Source organism: Crinia signifera, chromosome 2 (assembly GCF_055691185.1).
Source record: "Crinia signifera chromosome 2, ASM5569118v1, whole genome shotgun sequence".
Taxonomy (NCBI): Eukaryota; Metazoa; Chordata; class Amphibia; order Anura; family Myobatrachidae; genus Crinia; species Crinia signifera.
The window spans coordinates 135,249,829-135,271,196 of NC_139218.1; the positions used below are offsets into that span (position 1 = coordinate 135,249,829).

Below are 21,368 nucleotides of genomic sequence, written 5' to 3' on the forward strand. Positions count from 1 at the left end.
GATGCTGTAGGGCGCCTTGATTCAAAAATATTTGGGAACCACTGGGCTATTGTCAGGACTGCCATGTATATCTTGTTTGGTCTGTGGTACCTCTGGTTACACAGAGGTACTGCTGTTATGTTCACCTTGCAGTGCCTCTGTGTGGTCAGAGGTGCTGATTTATTTGTCGGCAGTACCTGTGGGTGACCAGAGGTGCTGCTAGTGGGTTCTGCCTGCAGAGCAGTGGTCTCTGAGAGCAGTTCCAGCTGGTGTAATTAGCTGGACTGGGCTGCTCTCAGAGTGCCATTCCCAGCTGCAGCACATTCTGATCATTAAGGGGCCTGTCTCTGTGTGCTGCAGCTATTGGTTGGCTCTGGTTTAAAAACTGCAATTGCCCTGAGCTCAGGGCCAGTTATGGAGTTTTTGGGAGTTGTTTGGAGCCTTGTCCTGTACCTTGATTCCTGTACCTTGATTCCTGTACCTTGATTCCTGTACCTTGATTCCTGTACCTTGATTCCTGTACCTTGATTCCTGTACCTTGATTCCTGTACCTTGATTCCTGTTCCTGATTGATTTAACCTGATAAAGCAGTGAGTTTTATCCATCCTGCGCTTGTTTGTCTGTTCCTCCAGCAAGTATCATTGCTTCTTGTCGTGCAGTCCATTGGAACATCATAACATTATAACTGGCCATACCGACTTGCTGGAGGGAGAACAGTGAACTTTGCTGTGTGTCATTATGGAGCCTAACCCATCTCAAAGCCTGGAAGATCAGATCAGAGACCTGGCCCGTATTATGGCAGGCTTGTATCGGAGGGTGCAGGCTTCCGGAGCAGTGTCCGATGTGCACCTCCCCAAAGCTGCATCCGATGCCTCAGCCGATGGTGTGCCCCCAGGAGAGGTGGACGATCCCGTAGCTGATGGTGTGTTCCCAGGAGAGGTGGCCGATGTCGTTGCCGATGTCGTATATCGCAGTGGGTCCGATGTCCAGGTCTCCGCCAGTGAGTCCGATGTTCCGGTCTCAGCCAGAGGGTCCGATGTTCCGGTCTCCGCCAGAGGGTCCGATGTTCCGGTCTCCGCCAGAGGGTCCGATGTTCCGGTCTCCGCCAGAGGGTCCGATGTTCCGGTCTCCGCCAGAGGGTCCGATGTTCCGGTCTCCGCCAGAGGGTCCGATGTTCCGGTCTCCGCCAGAGGGTCCGATGTTCCGGTCTCCGCCAAGGAGCCCCATGATCCGGTCCCCGCCAAGGAGCCCGATGATCCGGTCCCCGCCAAGGAGCCCGATGATCCGGTCCCCGCCAAGGAGCCCGATGATCCGGTCCCCGCCAAGGAGCCCGATGATCCGGTCCCCGCCAAGGAGCCCGATGATCCGGTCCCCGCCAAGGAGCCCGATGATCCGGTCCCCGCCAAGGAGCCCGATGTTTTAGCCCCAGGAGGGGGTTCCGTCTGTCTAGCCCCAGGAGGGGGTTCCGTCTGTCTAGCCCCAGGAGGGGGTTCCGTCTGTCTAGCCCCTGAAGAGGGTTCCGTCTGTCCAGCCCCAGGAGGGGGTCCCGTCTGTCCAGCCCCAGGAGGGGGTTCTGTCCAGCCCCAGGAGGAGGACGCTATTGCCCTGGCCTCCGGGCCTGAGGACGCTATTGCCCTGGCCTCCGGGCCTGAGGACGCTATTGCCCTGGCCTCCGGGCCTGAGGACGCTATTGCCCTGGCCTCCGGGCCTGAGGACGCTATTGCCCTGGCCTCCGGGCCTGAGGACGCTATTGCCCTGGCCTCCGGGCCTGAGGACGCTATTGCCCTGGCCTTCGGGCCTGAGGACGCTATTGCCCTGGCCTTCGGGCCTGAGGACGTTATTGCCCTGGCCTTCGGGCCTGAGGACGCTATTGCCCTGGCCTCCGGGCCTGAGTCTGTGGCCTCCGTGGCCTCCGGGCCTGAGTCTGTTGCCTCCGGGCCTGAGTCTGTGGCCTCCGGGCCTGATTCTGTTGCCTCCGTGGCCTCCGGGCCTGAGTCCGTTAATGCCCATGTCATGGAGCATAAATTGAGAGCCGCCGTGTCGGCTGTCAGTCGCAATGTCCTTTCCTCTACCTCCCCCATGGCAGCCAACACCTGTGGGTTATCTCCCTTCTGGGTAGTACTTGGAAAGGAAAAAAAGACATCCGGCCCCTATATAAGGCTCCTCCTCCTGGGCCTCCTTGTCTTTTTTTCCTTTCCAGCAGGGTAGTGCGTGGAGCAGCAGGTAGAAAAAATCCTGCAGGAAAGGTGATGGCTTACCCCAGCGACGAAACTACTATCCCCGACGCCCAGAGCGCACCGGGGAGGAGAGAAGGTGGTGCCGGCCTTCAGAGGTATGACAGACCTCGGGTGCTGCATGCCGCTTCCTAGTGGAGTGGGCTCAAGTGGCGGCGTCCTCAGGCGGCACAAGGGCTTACAGTGGTGCGCGCCTGGTCCGGGTTAATCAGTACGTGAGACCGTACGGACGTCATAGGGGGCGCGGCGCGGCGCATAAGTATGACGCGGCAGCACACGGAAGACGCTGGAGTCTCTGTGTGCTACTGCAAGCGCGCCGTTGCCGGAAGGACAGACCTATACCCAGTACAGCCAGCCTAAAAGTGAGTACGGCGGGCGCACATGTGCAGGATACACGCAGTGGGCAGTATCAATGGCGGTGCTAACTTCTATATGTTGTTAGCAGGCAAATTAAAGTCATTATGGAGGAAGATAAACGGCCAGTCGTTAAGAAATCGGGGTAAGCCAACTGTAAGCCAGGTGAAAACCTGTATCATTTGGAGGGAGTGTGGCTTTTGGCTAAACACTCGGTATGTGTTTTTTTGGCTACAGGTCAGATTCCAGCAAGGATAAAGGGGACCTTAAAGCAAAACACAAAAAAATGCACGTGGCTAAATGTTTGATGTGCACAAAGGATTTGCCTGACAATAATATTGGCAGTGTGTGTGAGCAATGCAAATCACCTCAGATACCCCTAACCCAGATGACGGGTTTAGTGGACATGCTCAGAGTGGCCCTTACTGACACATTTGTAACCAAGGAAGACCTGGTTAAAGCCACAAGCAAAAGAAGCAGGGCAGTGTCAAGTGAAGGTTCTGCAGGCTCAGCAGAGGAGTTTGAGGCAGGGGCTCTGGCAGATGAAGAGGAGGTGATAGCTGATAAATCAGATTCAGATTTTAACCCAGACATGGTGGAAAATCTGATACTGTTGATACATAAGTCTCTGGAGATAGAGGATAAACAGGAGAGCATTCTGCCTCAAGATCTCCTATTCAAAGATAAAAAGAAGAAAGGGAAATGTTTTCCATTATCTCAAACTCTTAAAGAGGCGGTCGCAGAAGAATGGAAATTCCCAGACAAAAAGGTCTCAGTGCCCTTAAAGATTAATAAAATGTACCCATTCCAGAGTGACCAAGTCGCAACATGGGAAGAATTACCCAAGGTAGATGCAGCAATAGCAAGAATTTCAAAGAAAACAACACTTCCCTTGGAAGATGCAAACATTTTTAAAGATCCGATGGAGCGGAGAATAGAGTTAGGTTTAAGAAAACAGCACTTAACCACGGGAGCAGCCTTAAAGCCAGCGGCATCTATGGCTATAACATCAAGGGTCCTTAGGGGATGGTGTCAGCAGTTGGAAGTCGACTTACTGGATGGGATCAAGAGATCTGAAATACTAAAAGGGGTGCAAAACATACAACTGGCGATAGAATTTCTTTGTGAAGCTTCTATGGACTCTCTGAGGTTAGCGGCAAGGGCAAATGCCACAGCAGCAGTGGTGAGACGAGCACTTTGGCTCAAACCCTGGGCTGCGGATGTACAGTCCAAAAACAAGTTGCTAACATTACCTTTTCAAGGTGACTACTTATTCGGGGCTCAGTTGGATGAGATAATATCGAAAATTTCTGGAGGAAAATCGGTATGGTTACCGCAGGACAGAGCGGCAAGAAAAGGTGCTGCTAGTAAGAAGTTTAAATACCAGCCTCAAGACTATAAGGAAGCTAGAGCCTATCGCCCGGGTAGAGGCTACAGAAGAGGAAATTGGTCATCAAGATCTAATTTTCGTGGCCAAAGGGGAAGAGAAAACAGGTTTTTCTCCAAACAGAATACCCAATGACGCCAGCCCACAGACTGTGGGTGCCAGGCTACTTCACTTTGCAAAAGTTTGGGAGAACTCTACATCGGACAAATGGGTTCGAGAGGTGGTAACAAAAGGTTACAAAATAGAGTTCAAAACCAAACCAGGAAGGTTTTTTACAGAGTCACCGGTGCCCAAAGAAAAAGCAGAAAGGGAAGCTTTACTATCCAGCCTCCAAGTCATGATACAGCAGAAAGTGGTGGTAAAAGTACAAAAATCACAGGTAGGAGAAGGCTGGTACTCCCGTTTCTTTGTAGTGCGAAAAGCGACGGGAGGGTTCAGAACAATACTAGATCTAAGAAGATTAAACCGGTTCATTCATGTAAGGGCATTCAAAATGGAAGCGGTGAAGACAATCCTACCAGATCTAGGTCAAGATATGTTCATGACAGCCATCGATTTAAAAGATGCCTACCTCCATGTACCAATTTACATAGCGCACCAAAAGTTTCTACGCTTCTCAGTCGGCGGAATAAGCTACCAGTTCACGGCACTTCCGTTTGGACTGGCAACCTCCCCAAGAACATTCACAAAAGTCCTGGTAATTGTGATAGCAGTGCTAAGAAGGCAAGGCATAATGTTATGGCCCTATCTGGACGACATATTGATCGTGGCAAGGTCAAGGGAACAGGCAGTCGACCATACACAGAGGGTGTTGGAGTGCCTAAAAGACCACGGTTGGTTGATAAACTTGCAAAAAAGCAAGCTGGTGCCGTCAAACCAAAGAGATTATTTGGGAGTGACAATAGACACAAGGTTAATGAATGTGAAATTAACCAAGGAGAGGCAAAAGAAGCTAATAAGCTTCTTAAAATCGATGATGAAGAAATCGATAGTCTCATCAGAGATGTGTATGAAAGCACTAGGTCTGATGTCGGCAGCACTAGAGACTGTTCCATGGTCCAGGTTCCATATGAGGAAAATGCAGAGATGTTTCCTGTCTCAATGGGATGGAAACAGCAAGAACCTAACACAAAGGATTGTGCTGGGAAGCAGAGCAAAAGAGGACTTGAGATGGTGGTCGGACGTAAGCCGATTGGACAGCGGAAAATCTTTTGCCGTGGCACAACAAGTAGTAATAACGACAGATGCCAGTCAGACAGGTTGGGGAGCGACATGCGACCAACATATGACGCAAGGATTATGGCCAATCAAGTTTCAAACGGCACACTCGAACTTGAGGGAAATGCGAGCAGTATATCTGGCTTGCAAGGAATTCGACCACATTCTAAAAAACAAGGATGTGGTGATACGTTCGGACAACAGCACAGTAGTCTCCTACATAAACAAGCAAGGAGGCACAAGGAGCCAACATATGATGAAGGAAATAGAGAAGTTGTTAAACTGGGCCGAAAACAACGTGCAGAGTATGTCAGCAGTATTTCTGGCAGGGAAGGACAACACCCTGGCAGATGGGCTCAGCAGAACTACATGCGTCCCAGGAGAATGGAGTCTGAACGAAGAGGTCTTCGAAACCCTAGTAGGGAAATGGGGACTTCCAGAGGTGGATCTCATGGCCACAAGAGAAAACAAGAAAGTCAGGAAGTACTTCTCAAGGTTCAAAGAACATCAAGCATCACAAATAGATGCCCTGACTTGCAGATGGCCAAAGGGATTGGCGTACGTTTTTCCTCCCCTTCCTATGATACCAAGATTGCTAAGGAAGATACAGAAAGAAGAGACAACGGTGATAGCGATATTACCGTATTGGCCAAGGAGACCTTGGTTTCCGAAATTGCTTCAGATGGCGGTAGACAAGCCCTGGAAACTACCACAAAGGCCAGACTTGTTAATACAAGGGAAAGTTCAGTCCCCACAACCAGAGTCGTGGAACTTGACGGCGTGGCTGTTGAGGTCAGAAACTTAAAAAGAAGAGGTTTCTCAGGGACCGTGATTAACACACTGCTAAGGGCGAGGAAAGAGTCCACATCAAAATCGTACTATAAGGTATGGAAGAAGTACAGTTCTTGGTGTGCGGAAAATCAGCAGCCTCCAGGGGAAATACCAGGAATTCTGGGATTCTTGCAAGGAGGTCTGGAAAAGAGACTGTCTCTGAGTACAATAAAGGTACAGATTTCGGCACTGGCAGCTATGCTCGATAAGAACATAGCAGAAAACAAGTATGTTAAAAGGTTTATACAAGCAACCAGGAAGTTAAGACCAACGTTCAAAAACCCTCTAGCGCCTTGGGACCTGAATATGGTCCTTAAAACATTAATGGACAAACCTTTCGAACCCCTAACGGAGGTCCCTCTAAAGTACTTGAGCTGGAAGGTGGCATTCTTGGTGGCCATAACATCGGCCAGGAGGGTGTCCGAATTACAGGCCTTATGGGCGGAAGAGCCATTTCTAAACTTTTTTGAAAGTAAGGTGGTGTTGCGAACAAACCCACAGTTTCTACCAAAGGTAGTCTCAAATTTCCATGTAAACCAGGAAATAGTACTTCCATCTCTCTGTGAGAACCCGAGTAATGAGAAGGAGAAGAGATTGAACACATTGGACCTAGTGAGGGCACTTAGGGTGTATATAGAGAGAACAAAGGACTTCAGGAAAACAAAGAATTTATTTGTTTTATCAGAAGGATGTAGAAAAGGATTAGGTGTCTCAAAATTGACACTGGCCAGATGGATCAGGTGCTGTATTCAAGAGGCGTACAAGATGAATAACCAAGTTTTACCATCAGGGTTAAAGGCGCACTCTACAAGAGCACTAGCCACTTCTTGGGCAGAAAAAGGTGAAGCGTCCATTACAGATTTGTGCAAAGCAGCGGGTTGGGCTTCGGCTCACACCTTTACGAGGCACTACAGAATAGATGTTATGTCCTCGGCAGACGCAAAATTCGGACGGAAAGTGCTAAGTGCAGCAATTTAAACTAACAAGGGTTTGTAAAAAAAAAAAAAAACTTTTTATGCATAATATATGATTTATATGTATATATTATCTTATGTTTATCAGAGGTAACCCACCCTTATAGTACTGCTCGGGTACCTCCCACAGGTGTTGGCTGCCATGGGGGAGGTAGAGGAAATATCAGATTGTTACCTGATAATATGTTTTCCTCTACTCCACCATGGCAGCATATATTCCCGACCCTGTGTTGTTAATTTGTTATGCAATAACTATGAGTTTATATTTAAGCTGGAGAAATGAAGACAAGGAGGCCCAGGAGGAGGAGCCTTATATAGGGGCCGGATGTCTTTTTTTCCTTTCCAAGTACTACCCAGAAGGGAGATAACCCACAGGTGTTGGCTGCCATGGTGGAGTAGAGGAAAACATATTATCAGGTAACAATCTGATATTTCTTTTAGTACACTATCACTTGCCATGCCAGAGGTCCGTGAGGGTCCACCCGAAGTTCCAGAGGTCCGTGAGGGTCCATCTGATGTCCCAGAGGTCCGCGAGGGTCCATCTGATGTCCCAGAGGTCCGCGAGGGTCCATCTGATGTCCCAGAGGTCCGCGAGGGTCCGCCTGATGTCCCAGAGGTCCGCAAGGGTCTGCCTGCCGAGTATGATGATCTAGCCCCAGAAGGGGGTCCATGTATCATAGACCCAGGAGGGGGTCTTTCTGCCCTTGCCTTTGGGCATGAGGTCCCGTCTGCCCTTGCCTTTGGGCATGAGGTCCCGTCTGCCCTTGCCTTTGGGCATGAGGTCCCGTCTGCCCTTGCCTTTGGGCATGAGGTCCCGTCTGCCCTTGCCTTCGGGCATGAGGTCCCGTCTGCCCTTGCCTTCGGGCATGTGGTCCCGTCTGCCCTTGCCTTCGGGCATGTGGTCCCGTCTGCCCTTGCCTTCGGGCATGTGGTCCCGTCTGCCCTTGCCTTTGGGCATGTGGTCCCGTCTGCCCTTGCCCTCGGGCATGAGGACCTGGTTGCGTCTGCCATTGGATATGTCGATCATGGTGAAAAAAATTTCAGAGTGACCAAGATCCAGCCAGTGTCTGCCATCTCGGAGGTCCTGTCCACGTCTGATGTCCTGGTGGTGCCGGAATGGACTGTTGCTCTGCCCAGTGAGAGAAGCCTGAGCTTGAACTTCCAGAAGGCGTCTGGAATCCGCCTTCTCAAGGGGGGCATTATGTCAGGACTGCCATGTATATCTTGTTTGGTCTGTGGTACCTCTGGTTACACAGAGGTACTGCTGTTATGTTCACCTTGCAGTGCCTCTGTGTGGTCAGAGGTGCTGATTTATTTGTCGGCAGTACCTGTGGGTGACCAGAGGTGCTGCTAGTGGGTTCTGCCTGCAGAGCAGTGGTCTCTGAGAGCAGTTCCAGCTGGTGTAATTAGCTGGACTGGGCTGCTCTCAGAGTGCCATTCCCAGCTGCAGCACATTCTGATCATTAAGGGGCCTGTCTCTGTGTGCTGCAGCTATTGGTTGGCTCTGGTTTAAAAACTGCAATTGCCCTGAGCTCAGGGCCAGTTATGGAGTTTTTGGGAGTTGTTTGGAGCCTTGTCCTGTACCTTGATTCCTGTACCTTGATTCCTGTTCCTGATTGATTTAACCTGATAAAGCAGTGAGTTTTATCCATCCTGCCTCCGTTTGTCTGTTCCTCCAGCAAGTATCATTGCTTCTTGTCGTGCAGTCCATTGGAACATCATAACAGCTATGGAGTTGGTACTGAAAGGAAGTTTAAGGGTCTGGCATGATAAAACATAGGGGCCAAGCGATCAATATCAAATTAATGATATAATACTCATTAATGCACACTTTCTATTAACATTTCTGTAAATATTGTGGAGTTGCATGCAGGTCTGTTTACATCTGCATATGTTTCGATCTAAGTACAAGCAACTTTTAGCAACTAATGGCTATTTAGAGTCATGTCTACTTTTCACTAAGTGGGTGGTGCTGGGTGGCAACTGGACGCTCATAGTGTTCTGTGGCATATCGGCGGAATTATGGGCAATTCAGTGAATTTCACTTAGCTGTATCACACAGTATAGGGCTGATACGATGAATGCTACTTTCACAATATGGATAAATACAGCAAAAGGTGCCATATAACGCAAACCTAAGCAGCTTTAGCGTCATCACAACTAGCTTTGACACAATGCCCGCATATGGGTGAGCCAACAGCTGTTTTAGTGCACACAACTGTCCGGTCACATGTGGGCACAAAGGGTTGGTATAAGATCGGAGAGGGTGATTGTGTGAACCCCTCCTCTCTGGCAGCATTATGTAGACTTCGCTACTGAACATATGCAAATCTCTGAAAAATGTTGTCGCACTATTTTTCAGATGGTTTCTGCTGCTCTGCAATGACAATAGGCTTTGGACTCTAGATAGTTATATAGATACTCTATATAATTATACAGATGCAGGGTGTGCAGTGTGGGCCTAGACCACGGGGCACATATTGTAGATGCTACTGACACAGATGAGTATATATTGTCACAGCCTGCCGCAGGGGGACGCTGGCGCAGCGTAGAATACCTGTGAGGGCGCTCTGGAGGGGTCCCACTGGTGGAGGTGCAGGCTGCTGGCGCTGGTCCCATGTGGCTGGGTGTTCCTCAGGCTTGCAGGCAAGATCTGAGCTGCCTAGAACTGGGAGTAGTCCTCTGAGCGCCGGACTCCCACGGCGCCATCTTGGTTGTGGGCAAACAGCCGTTTTTGCCCTTACTTCGGTCCAGGACGTCCCAAAGAATGGGATCCGCCCTGAGGGGTATTTAGGAGGAAGGCCTGGTACAGGAAGTTGCCAGTGCAATGTCTCCACAGTCCAGTACTGTGGCCACTAGTTCTCTGTGCTCCATTACAATCGTGCATATTGCTGGTTCCAGTGCAACTACCAGTTCAGCTATCCGCTTCTGCCGAAGTCCTGTATAGCCAATATATTCCAGCTTGCCTTGCTCCGCACTCCCGGTGGTCTTCCAAGCACCTTGCATTCCGGTATTACCTCCGCCAAAGTGCCTACCCTCGCGTCGGCGACGCTGACAAACCTGCGGGTGAACTTTCTGTTGCTGTCACAGTCTTACCGGTAATAAACCTATTCATGCAACAGCCGATCATTCGTCCAGCACATTTGTTATACAGAACTCCAGACACTCCTGAAGTTCCCGTGTCAGTACCGGGTCCACAAAATCCTCCAGGCTTGACAGATTGCACAGGCCCGATGGATTCGGCAACCGGCCAGGGAACAAGTCCGGAGTTGCTACATGGTATAGGTAAGGACTAGAGGGGTCCCAGCAGCGGTTGGCCCAATGTCTGCAGGAAATATCTGCCCGCCAGGACGCCATTCAAGCCTCCTTAGTAAATATGGCTGCAGTCCTCCTGCTTCTGCCGCAGCGATAGCGTCTCCGTCTTCACTCCGACTTTCCACCTACAATAAGTATGATGGTACTCCAAGCTGTGCCGCGGATTCATCAATCAGTGTGACATCCATTTCACCCTCCAGCCTTTCAACTTGCACTGGAATGGGTCTCTCCACTGTGGGAACGGGAAGATTCCCTTCTAGAAAACTACTCTGAGTTCCTTGATACATTTAAAAGGATCTTTGACGAACCAGGTCGCTCTACCTCTGCCTCTATGGAGATCATGCGCCTCCAATAGGTCTCTTGGCCAATACATTGTGCAATTTCAGACTTATGCTTCAGAGCTACACTGGAACGAAGAAGCACTGATTTCAGCATTCTGGAACGGTCTCTCAGAACGTCTGAAAGATGATTTGACAACTTGAGATGTACCAGCCCAATTGGACGAATTGATATCTTTGTGTAATAAAGTGGACTTACGCATTCGCGATAGACAATCAGAGAAGAACAGAGGGGAGCGATACCGCTTTCGGCCATCTCCTTCCACTCCAGGGGCTGCCCCAACTCCAGCTCCCCCCCGACGAACCTATGCAAATCAATCAAGCTCAGCTTACCCCAGAAGAAGGCCGGGAGACGACCACGCGATAATCTTTGTCTGTACTGTGGTACCGCAGGGCATATGGTGGCAAACTGCTCCCAGCGAACGGGAAACTTCCGCTCCTAACCAAGCCTGGAGACACCAGGTTAGGAGTATTATCTCAGTCTCCAAATGTAGCAGAACCAGTTATGTCCATAACATTAGACTCTCCTCTGGGTCCTAAGACTGTGCTTTCTCTTTTAGATTCCGGAGCCGCGGACAACTTTACTGCCGAATTGGTCCGTCAACTAAAGATTCCCGTGAGAGACCTCTCCCGAAGTATTTCATTATCTGCCGTGGATGGAAGTCCCATATCCTGTGGGTCAGTGACTCAGCAGACTTTTCCCCTTCCTGTTTATGTTGGCGCCCTCAATAGGGAACAGATTCAGTTTCTAGTTATACCGAAAGCATCGCATCAGATAGTCTTAGGTTATCCTTGGTTAAGTCTGCACAACCCCCATATTGACTGGCAAAAAATGGAAATATTGTCGTGGGGAGAAGGTTGTTCCTCCACATGTCTATCCAAGATCCAACCCCTTAATAAAGTTTCCGTCACTCCCTCCTTGCAAATTCCGTCTCCATATGTCTCTTATTCCGATGTGTTCAGCAAACGAGCAGCAGAGGTTTTACCCCCACACAGGAGTTGGGACTGTCCCATCGATCTCCTTCCCGGGAAAGATCCCCAGAGGGGTCGCACCTATCCGCTCTCACTCCCAGAGACTAAGGCAATGTCTGAATACATTCAAGAAAATCTAGCCAGGGGCTTCATTCGGCCATCAACCTTGCCAGCAGGGGCAGGATTCTTCTTTGTGTAGAAAAAGGATGGAGGTCTGAGACCCTGCATAGATTATCGTGGCTTGAACGCAATCACTGTGAAGAATCGCTACCCACTTCCCCTTATTACTGAACTGTTCAATCGAGTTAAAGGTGCAACAATCTTCACCAAACTAGATCTCCGTGGCGCTTATAATTTGATCCGGATCAGGGCCGGAGATGAATGGAAGACTGCATTAAATACTCGGGACGGACACTTTGAATATCTGGTCATGCCTTTTGGCCTCAGCAATGCTCCTGCCGTGTTCCAGAATTTCGTCAACGAAATATTCAGAGATCTTCTGTACAAATCCGTCGTAGTTTATCTAGACGATATCCTAATTTTTTCTTTAAATCTAAAAACCCACCGGCGTCATGTACGAGAAGTCCTTCAGAGGTTACGAGAGAATCACCTGTACTGTAAACTGGAGAAGTGTGTCTTCGAACAATCCTCTATGCCTTTTCTGGGATACATCATTTCAGGACAGGGACTTAAGATGGATCTGGAGAAGGTACAAGCCATTTTAAACTGGTCTCGACCTACAACCCTGAAAGCCATCCAGCGATTTCTGGGCTTCTCTAATTACTATCGGAAATTTATTAGAGGATTCGCTGCTCTGGTCGCACCTCTCACAGCCCTCACCCAGAAGGGTGCAAACCCAGCTCAATGGAGCCCCGAAGCCGAAACTGCTTTTAACTCCTTAAAGCAAGCATTTACCTCGGCCCCCATCCTTAGACAACCGGACACCAGTCAACCCTTCTTTCTAGCTGAGAAAAATTATGCTATTGGGGAACAAGAACTTCTCGCTGTAAAATTAGCCCTGGATGAATGGCGGTATTTGCTTGAAGGGGCTATTCATCCGATCACCATTTACATCGTAATTTGATCTTCCTAAAGAACATTCAAGGACTCAATCCCCACCTGGCTCGGTGGGCCATGTTCTTCACTCGTTTTAATTTTACTTTAACCTTCTGACCAGGGTCCCAAAATCAGAAAGCAGATGCTTTATCCCGTTCTTTGCCTTCCGACGAGCAAATTCCAAAGAATTCCTAGAATCAAAAGTATTTGCCGTGACTCAGCCACAACCACCGACAGGGAAAACCTATGTTGCTTCCCATCTCCGAAGGAAACTTATCACCTGGGCTCATGCCTCCCGATTCACGGGTCATGCTGGTGTTCACAAGACAGTGGACTTCCTAAAAAGGTCCTATTGGTGGCCCACGTTAAAAGCCGAAGTGACGGCCTACATCTCCTCTTGTGTCAAGTGTGCACAGCACAAGGTACCCAGACAACCACCTGCCGGGGTCCTATTGCCCTTACCCATTCCTCAACGCCCATGGACACATCTATCGATGGACTTTGTTACTGACCTACCTGCCTCTCAAGGTTACACCACGATTTGGGTCGTTATCGATCGGTTCTCAAAAATGGTCCATTTCATCCCATTAAAGAAGTTACCCACTGCGCCTGAATTGCCATGGGCTGAGTTCGCCCATAATAACACTTATCATTCATCGACCGGGTTTTCACCATTTCTCATCGTCTACGGAAACCATTCTAAGGTTCCTGGATTCCCTGAACTACCCACATTAGATCTCCCTGCAGTTACGAAATCTTTGAAGTACTTCTCAAAAATATGGAACAAAGTACTGTTCAACTTGAAGAAATCTTCTTCCCGTTACAAGAAATGGGCTGATAAAAAGCGCAGAGCAGTTCCAAGATTGTCCATAGGAGATCAAGTGTGGCTGTCTACTAAAAATCTGCGGTTACGGGTTCCATCCATGAAGTTTGCTCCTCGCTTTATCGGGCCATTCCCTGTGATAGAAGTCATCAACCCAGTAGCCTATAGACTCAAGTTACCTTCCTATCTCAAGGTCCCATCATCTTTCCACATTTCCCTGTTAAAACCATTAATTCAAGGTTAAGGAAATATTGGACTCTCGTTTCCGCTACAGACCTCTACAATACCTTTTGGACTGGAAGGGATATGGTCATGAGGAAAGATCCTGGGAGTATGCTTCAGACATCCACGCCCCAGCATTAGTTCGTAAATTTCCCAAAGAACACCCAGAGAAACCCGGGAAGTGTCCTGAGGCCACCCTAAAAAGGGGGGGGTACTGTCATGGCCTGCCACAGGGGGACGCTGGTGCAGCGTAGAATACCTGTGAGGGCGCTCTGGAGGGGTCCCACTGGTGGAGGTGCAGGCTGCTGGCACTGGTCCCGTGTGGCTGGGTGTTCCTCAGGCTTGCAGGCAAGATCTGAGCTGCCTGGAGCTGGGAGTAGTCCTCTGAGCACCGGACTCTCGGGGCGCCATCTTGGTTGTGGGCAAACAGCCGTTTTGCCCTTACTTCGGTCTAGGACGTCCCAAACGAATGGGATCCGCCCTGAGGGGTATTTAGGAGGAAGGCCTGGTACAGGAAGTTGCCAGTGCAACGTCTCCACAGTCCAGTACTGTGGCCACTAGTTCTCTGTGCTCCATTACAATCGTGCATATTGCTGGTTCCAGTGCAACTACCAGTTCAGCTATCCGCTTCTGCCGAGGTCCTGTATTGCCAATATATTGCCTTGCTCCGCACTCCCGGTGGTCTTCCAAGCACCTTGCATTCCGGTATTACCTCCGCCAAAGTGCCTACCCTCACGTCGGCGACGCTGACAAACCTGCGGGTGAACTTTCTGTTGCTGTCACAGTCTTACCGGTATTAAACCTATTCATGCAACAGCCGATCATTCGTCCAGCACATTTGTTATACAGAGCTCCAGACACTCCTGAAGTTCCCGTGTCAGTACCGGGTCCACAAAATGCTCCAGGCGTGACATATATATATATATATAGAGAGAGAGAGAGAGAGAGAGAGAGAGAGAGAGAGAGAAAGATGACAGAGTGGGAAAACTTGGCCCAGGTGCAAAATATTATTTGGGCCCCCCTCCCCCACTTCAACCGTAGTTCACAATATGCTACAAAGCAGTGGGTGACAGGGAATGGCAGAGAGTGACAACATAAGCCGGCGAGGGGGCAGAGGGTGACAGTGGAAAGCAGGGGTGGAAGAAGAAGGGCAGGGGGAACCAGGGGATGACAGGGAGAGGCAAATGATGCCAGTATAGTGCAGGAGGAGGCAGAGGGTGACAGTGAAAAGCAGGAGTGAAAGAAGAGCAGAGGGAACCAGTGACAGGGAGAGGTGGCGGGGGGGGCAGCAAAAGGCAGTGGTGGGCAGAGGTTGACAGCAGAAGGCAGAGGAGCGGGGGAGGGGGGAGAACTGGGTGACAGGACTCTATGAGCAGGCACCGGAAATGTCAGCCCTTCAGCCATAAGGTAAGCGGCAGGTACCTCAGGCACTGGGGTTCACCCTGCTCTCTGCACTGGGCCATTCATCTGACATTGCTCAAAATGGTCTGTGGGGAACCCATGGGATAACTCCTTGCTAGTCTGGGCAGAAGTGGACCCCAGACCAGTTCTTAGGACTAAGGGGCCCACTTCTGCCCAGACCAGAGTAGAGACCACTGTGCTCAATGCACTTGCTGGACCAATGGTATTCTGCCTCGGGATGGATAGATAGAAAAACAATTGTTGCAGTTGTATCACCGTGGATGGCAATAGATGAATGTGTGCCTCTCTGACAATTTATATAGATAGTAATTAGTAGTTTCTTCATAGATCTTTACAGTAGCACTTTGCATGTAGCCGTATAATGTACACATTGTTGGAGAGGGGTATTTCCAGTACAGGCTGCTGCACTGAGTAGAATCACTCCTGCCAGCTACATACCTGCCCTGGGCTCCGTCATCAGTGTGCAAGATGGATATATACTTTTTCAGCTTCTGCCACAAAGCAGCTTTTGGTAGGCAGCCATTATGAGCAGGAATACAGTGGTATTTGGCCATCTCAGATGCAATTAACCTGTTAAGAAGAATAGTTTAAGAAGTCGAATTAGGAATCATTCTCTAAATCAGTAGATCTCAGTCATTTTCAGCTGGGGTACCCCCTGGCAAGCCATCTGTCCATTTATTTTTACCCCCAACATTTGCGAAACAAAACATTAAAAAACAAAATGATTACAATTGATTTAGATAAAACATTTAGATCCTGTTACACATAAAGCAATAAGTGTACTAGAGTATAAACAGGATTTAAAAATGTGAATAAGATGTATTGTACATACGTTTCTCACATTAAGACAGAAAACAAAATTAAAAGTAGTCCACATTTGTTTTCTTTATATTGTTTCAAGCTATGTTATAGTGTCATTTTGCTATTGCAACCACTGTTCCAGACTGTGTTTATTATACTTTTAGATGTCGGGTGGCGTTTACCTGTTCACTAGGCTGCGGACATATGCAGCCTAGCGAACAGGTCTGAATCAGGCCCTAAGAGAGAAAAGGTAGGACTCATGTGCTTATCTAATTACATTCAAACCCTCAGGTTATCCAGGCTGTTCACACTGCAGAGGATAGGAAATATACCATCTGATAGCATTATCAGGAGGACTCAGATACACCAGTGGCCACTGCAGCGTGGGCCATAACAAGATGGAAGGATGAGGACCGGCCAGAGGAGTAGTGGGAGTCCCTCACCTCAGGCTTCTCATCTCTGCTTCCTCTCTGAGGAACTTCTCCTGCTGTTGCTACAGGGGATCTGACATCTTGTGACTGTCCTCTGCACAATAACCAGAGAAAAGGTGCTTGAAGAAGATGTGGAGTGGCCATTACCTCACCTCAGCAGATCCCTGTACATGATGACCTACAACCAGGCCCACTACTGGCAAGGCAGCCACCATTTATGTTTGAACAGTCTATTTCGGGATGGGGACAATGCACTGGCATTACATATAGACACTGACCTCTACTTTGTAATCTATGTATTAATATATTAATAGGAGACACTACTGAGTGGCATATTGTGAATAAGGAGCACTATGGTGGCATTTATCTCTTTCCACTTTATCTGTCACTAAGCTTTGATAAATCACCCCCCAATGCTGCTACACTTCTCCCCATACTTAACACGTCCTTAGCGGCACATTCCTGCTCCTAACAATGGCAGCTGTTGAGGCACGCGCTCCAGCTTTCATTGAGCATAAATGTTGGAGACAGAACAGACCAAATTATTATAGAAAAAAAGCCTGACAATCAAAACTGAACTGCTTCCTCCATAAATGCTCCCATATTAGCTCCATTAAATTCTTTCTTCCTATAGTAATTCACTCTTTACCCAAGCAGTCATTTTTAAGGCCTTCAGCTCCCCCCCCCTCCCATCCTACAAACCCAGGTGGCACTGCACCATTGTCAGACACCCCACCTCTCAGTACCTTTCCCCATTTCTCCTCTCTTGTTAATCTGACTGACTTTCCACTACCTCTTCCTGGATGTCTCAAACCTTCCTCAAGCTTAATGTATGCAAAACTGAACTCATTGGGGGAAATTTATTAACGGTACGTATGTGTATGCGTATATCAATATGAATGCCTATGAGTAGCATTGGCATTGAATTGTATAAAGGCATGCATATTTTTTTCCCAAATTTTCGAAGGTTGGGTATTTTGGAAACCAGTGCCGGTCACCAGGACTGCCTTTGTGAGCCCGGGTCTGGTTATTGCTGGGCGGGGGGACCGCAAATCAGGTTTTTATTTATTTTGTCTTTTTTTACACACATAAGCCTGCACAGATCTGACATCCGTGCAGGCTTTTACACTGAAATACGTATTCAGCATACAGTAGGAGGTTTTAGTAAATTTGGAATCAACGTTTGACTGAAGGGTGATTCCATGCCTATTCTTTCGAAGTTGTATTCATTTGTATTCGTATACCCATACGAATATAAATGAAAATATAGGTAAAAAAAAAGGAAACTACTACCGTATTTCGGCCGTTTCACATTTCCACCCCACCTCTTCTTGTCTAGTAGCAATATTTCCATCTCTTTAGTCCCTCATGTCTACTGCCAGGGCATCACCCTTGACTGCTTTAATCCTGGCAATGATCTGGAGAGAGAACCACTATGAATGGGTGAGGCACCCAGACCATTACGAGGATTAGACCATAGTTTTTAGATGCTAGAAAAATTCTGTCCCAGTCCCTTAACCTATCTCACCTATTATGACATTTTTATCCTCTCTTATCTGCCTCTCTCCTCTTTAAACTCTTCTTAATGCCGCTAATGATCTTTCATTCAAATTGCTCTGCTTAAGATTCGCAGCTTTGCCACTCTATAAACCAGCTCCCTATGTGCCCTTAAACATACTACATAAACTCTTTACTCATGCCTCCTCTCTTTCCCTATATCTCCAACCTACTCTCTCTCTACAGTCCTTAAGGCCCATTCACACTGGGTGACCTTCAGCTGAAAGCCGCTCAGTTTACTCGTTTGAGCGGCTGTCAGTTTGAAAGCCGCCCAGTGGGGGTTATTCAAGTTCATTCTGTCCTCCGTGCGACCAATGTTGCCCGTCTGCGCATGCGCAGGTGCATTTCTGCACATGCGCAGACGTAGGGGGCACACACCCATGACAGTGTGCAGGGGGCAGAGAAGGGTGGGGGGCGTCTGGCTGCCTCATTACCATATGGGAACGCCCAGTGTTCCATAGGCGTTCCCATGAGAATGCTGGACGTTCTCATGGTAATGAGGCGGTGACGCAGGCAGCTGACCACCCATATCCGTGCGCGCATTTATTTTATATAGCATACATATTTTATATAGCATGCATATTTTATATGCTTGTACCTTCCACATCTTTCAATGGTCGCCGACCATCGAAAGATGTGGGCGGTTACCCGAGGCATACGAATGGATGTTTATGCTTAACATCCATTCGCAGCCTGTGCGGGCGAACTTCCACTGCGAGAGGGGGACGGGTGGGCATTTAATCACAGGGAGGGGTTTGGTGGAATCGCAAGGCTGCGAATTCGCAGCCTTGTGAATCAACCAGAATAACCCCCAGTGTGTACGGAGCTGCGATGAGTGGTGATGCGCGCTCCCGCATCATCGTTGGCCCGGCCGCTCGGTATTACCAGCAGATGAGCGAGGTAGTGGACGGCTTTCCATAGCAATTTGCTAAAACAGTATGCACTGAGCATTTTTCAGCCCAGCAATTTTTCCCATAATCGTTATCCATACACACTGGGCAAAAACACCTGCCTCTCCTCCCCACTGATCTACACTAGAACGATATCTGGCCAATCTGCATGATTTCAACAGGTTGTGCAATTGATTGTGTGCACATCGTGAGGTATATCGATATGATGTGCAGTCCCACAGTCCGAGAGGTCGATCCTCTGTTCAAATGTGCTGCATTTATTATCTGTTGGCTTTGCTTGTGGCCGTAAGCAGATCATATGTGCTTTTGCTCGTTCGATCGCTCTTACGACCTGCATACAATCAGGTCCTAGACAAGTCGTTATATATATATTGCCAGCTTAAGATTTCACACACATTGCCGCCCATTTATGGTAGGCTTACCCTGTGTCCATCGCACACTACCCCAACCTCTATTCCTTCAAATTATAATTTAAAAGCATTAATTCACACAAGCCTACCAAACCATGCCCTTGTTTAAATTTAAATTCACCAACACTGCCATACACTGCCACTTCCATTTATATGTGTACACACATACACACTGCAACGTTATTTTTATTGCTGCCATAACTGAATCACTACTCTGTATGGCTCTGCTGAACTTTGTGGCACAGTATTAACCCCTTCAGTGGTGTTTTTTTTCAGGGAGCGCACTCCATCAGCTGCTGCTCGGCCCTTCCCCCGGCCCTTGCAACCCGACTGTGTGCAGCATGCCGTTAGCAAGGTCACAGCCGTGAAAGGCCGCATACAGCCGTGAAAGGCAGCACACAGCCGTGAAAGGAGGCAGGGCCGGGCAGTGACTAAAGCTAAGCGCAGTGCTGATCTCAGCGCTCAGCTCAGTGGCGTTGCCCAGCAGGAGGGAGCGCAGGCAGTGGTTTCTGGGTTAAGCATTCTGCACACTGTAGCATTACCCAGAAAATTCTCAGGAGCACCAGTGAAGGGGTTAATAAATGCTACTATTTCTATAACAATTATAATTATTATAGTTATAGTTTATCACAGTAATACCAATGTTACATCTTAGGCAGCGATGGCTTCACTGACCCCTGTGCATGATGTACAGTAGTGATACCTGGTACAGTAACTTATGAATATTAGGCCTCGTATAGAGTTATGAGTAAATCCAGCCTTTCTGTGCTGCGTGATGGTAAACTCAAAATGGAACAGGCCTGTTATCATCCCTAAATCACACTGTAAAAATAAAGCTGCTCAGGATTTGTACATTATATGCAAAAACAGAATTACATGTGTATACCTGCTACTATGACAGAACATGTAAACTAAAATACGAACTTTCAGACCCGTTTCGCTTTATGACAGTCTATATAGTAAAAGGTAACCCACTGCCTGCTGCTCTGGCATTAAATGTTACCGTAATATATGAGGTTGGCGCACGTGTTCTGGTCCAAGTGCTAAGCCATGCATGAACTGATAGCAGAGGCCATTTTGAAAAGTACAGTATAACTCAGGAGCACAACCATGAGTGCGCAACAACAGGAAGCTTGTAACTTCATCCTCACGATCAACAAACAGCTCAGTCCGCTTGCCATAGATGCGCACTAGTACTGCGTCCTTCATTGTTGTGTCCACGTAGCAGGCCAGCAACTTGTTGGTGATGCCATCGGTAAACAACTGCACAATAATGAGAGAAATACATATGTTCAGTTATCAACAATTTTATGAATATGTTTTTTATCAGTACATGTTGTCCACCGGAGTTAATCTTTAATTCATTTCTGAAATTCTAGTAATGTATGTTTACTGGAACTATAAATAGTAAAGTATTGTAAAGCGCAACAGAATTTGCTGCCCTATATAAGAAACTGCAAATAAATAAATTGTATTCCAATTAGCTTGTTATTATGACATCACATTACAGACTTAAAACTGCAGTGCAGTGTCGATAGCTAAGATTGCTTTTGATAAAAATGTATTTTCTGTGTTAGGTCCCATACAGAATAAAAACGCTTAGTGTTTATGCTCAATATCGTTACTGATGTGCACTCCCGCCCATCAGTAATGACACCCTCCCCACCGCCCCAGGCATCTGTGCAGCTTGCACAATGTCAGCGGGGGGGCCAGGTGACATCACTGAAAGATATTGTTAATGACATCATTCAGCATATACGTTCAATATCATTTGCCAGTGAGTGCAAAGGAAAATACCGCCAATATTGCTCTTGGAACATACTAACATGTGTGTACAGGGCTTAACTAGATTAGATCTTTTGTTTTCAACACACACCACAAAATCTGGTCTTTAGTAAGTCAGTTTTATTTATATAGCGCACTTTCTCCAACAGGACTTTGCTACAGTGACAGCAGGTGGTGCATCACTTGTATATTACACAGTTTAAGGTGTTTACACTATTTTATATTGTTTATTTTCTGGTCTTTATCTTCATGGCACTGTCACCTCCAATCTAATGACTAAATGCCAGTACTCCCTACTACATTGGAAGCCGATTGGCTGCATCAGTCCCACCCTCGGCTGAATGATAT

At 48.0% G+C, this 21,368-nt stretch overlaps 1 protein-coding gene across 2 annotated transcripts in view; it reads right to left on the reverse strand.

The window, feature by feature from the left end:
- ETNK2 (ethanolamine kinase 2) overlaps positions 1–21,368 on the reverse strand; it is a 53,366-nt gene that overhangs the window by 24,321 nt on the left and 7,677 nt on the right. For both annotated transcript variants that reach the window (XM_083172868.1, XM_083172869.1), the window contains exons 2-3: positions 20,239–20,498; positions 15,564–15,695 (exon numbers count right to left, since the gene is read on the reverse strand). In XM_083172868.1, the coding sequence (XP_083028994.1) occupies positions 15,564–15,695; positions 20,239–20,498 (392 nt within the window). The remainder of the gene's footprint in view (positions 1–15,563; positions 15,696–20,238; positions 20,499–21,368) is intronic.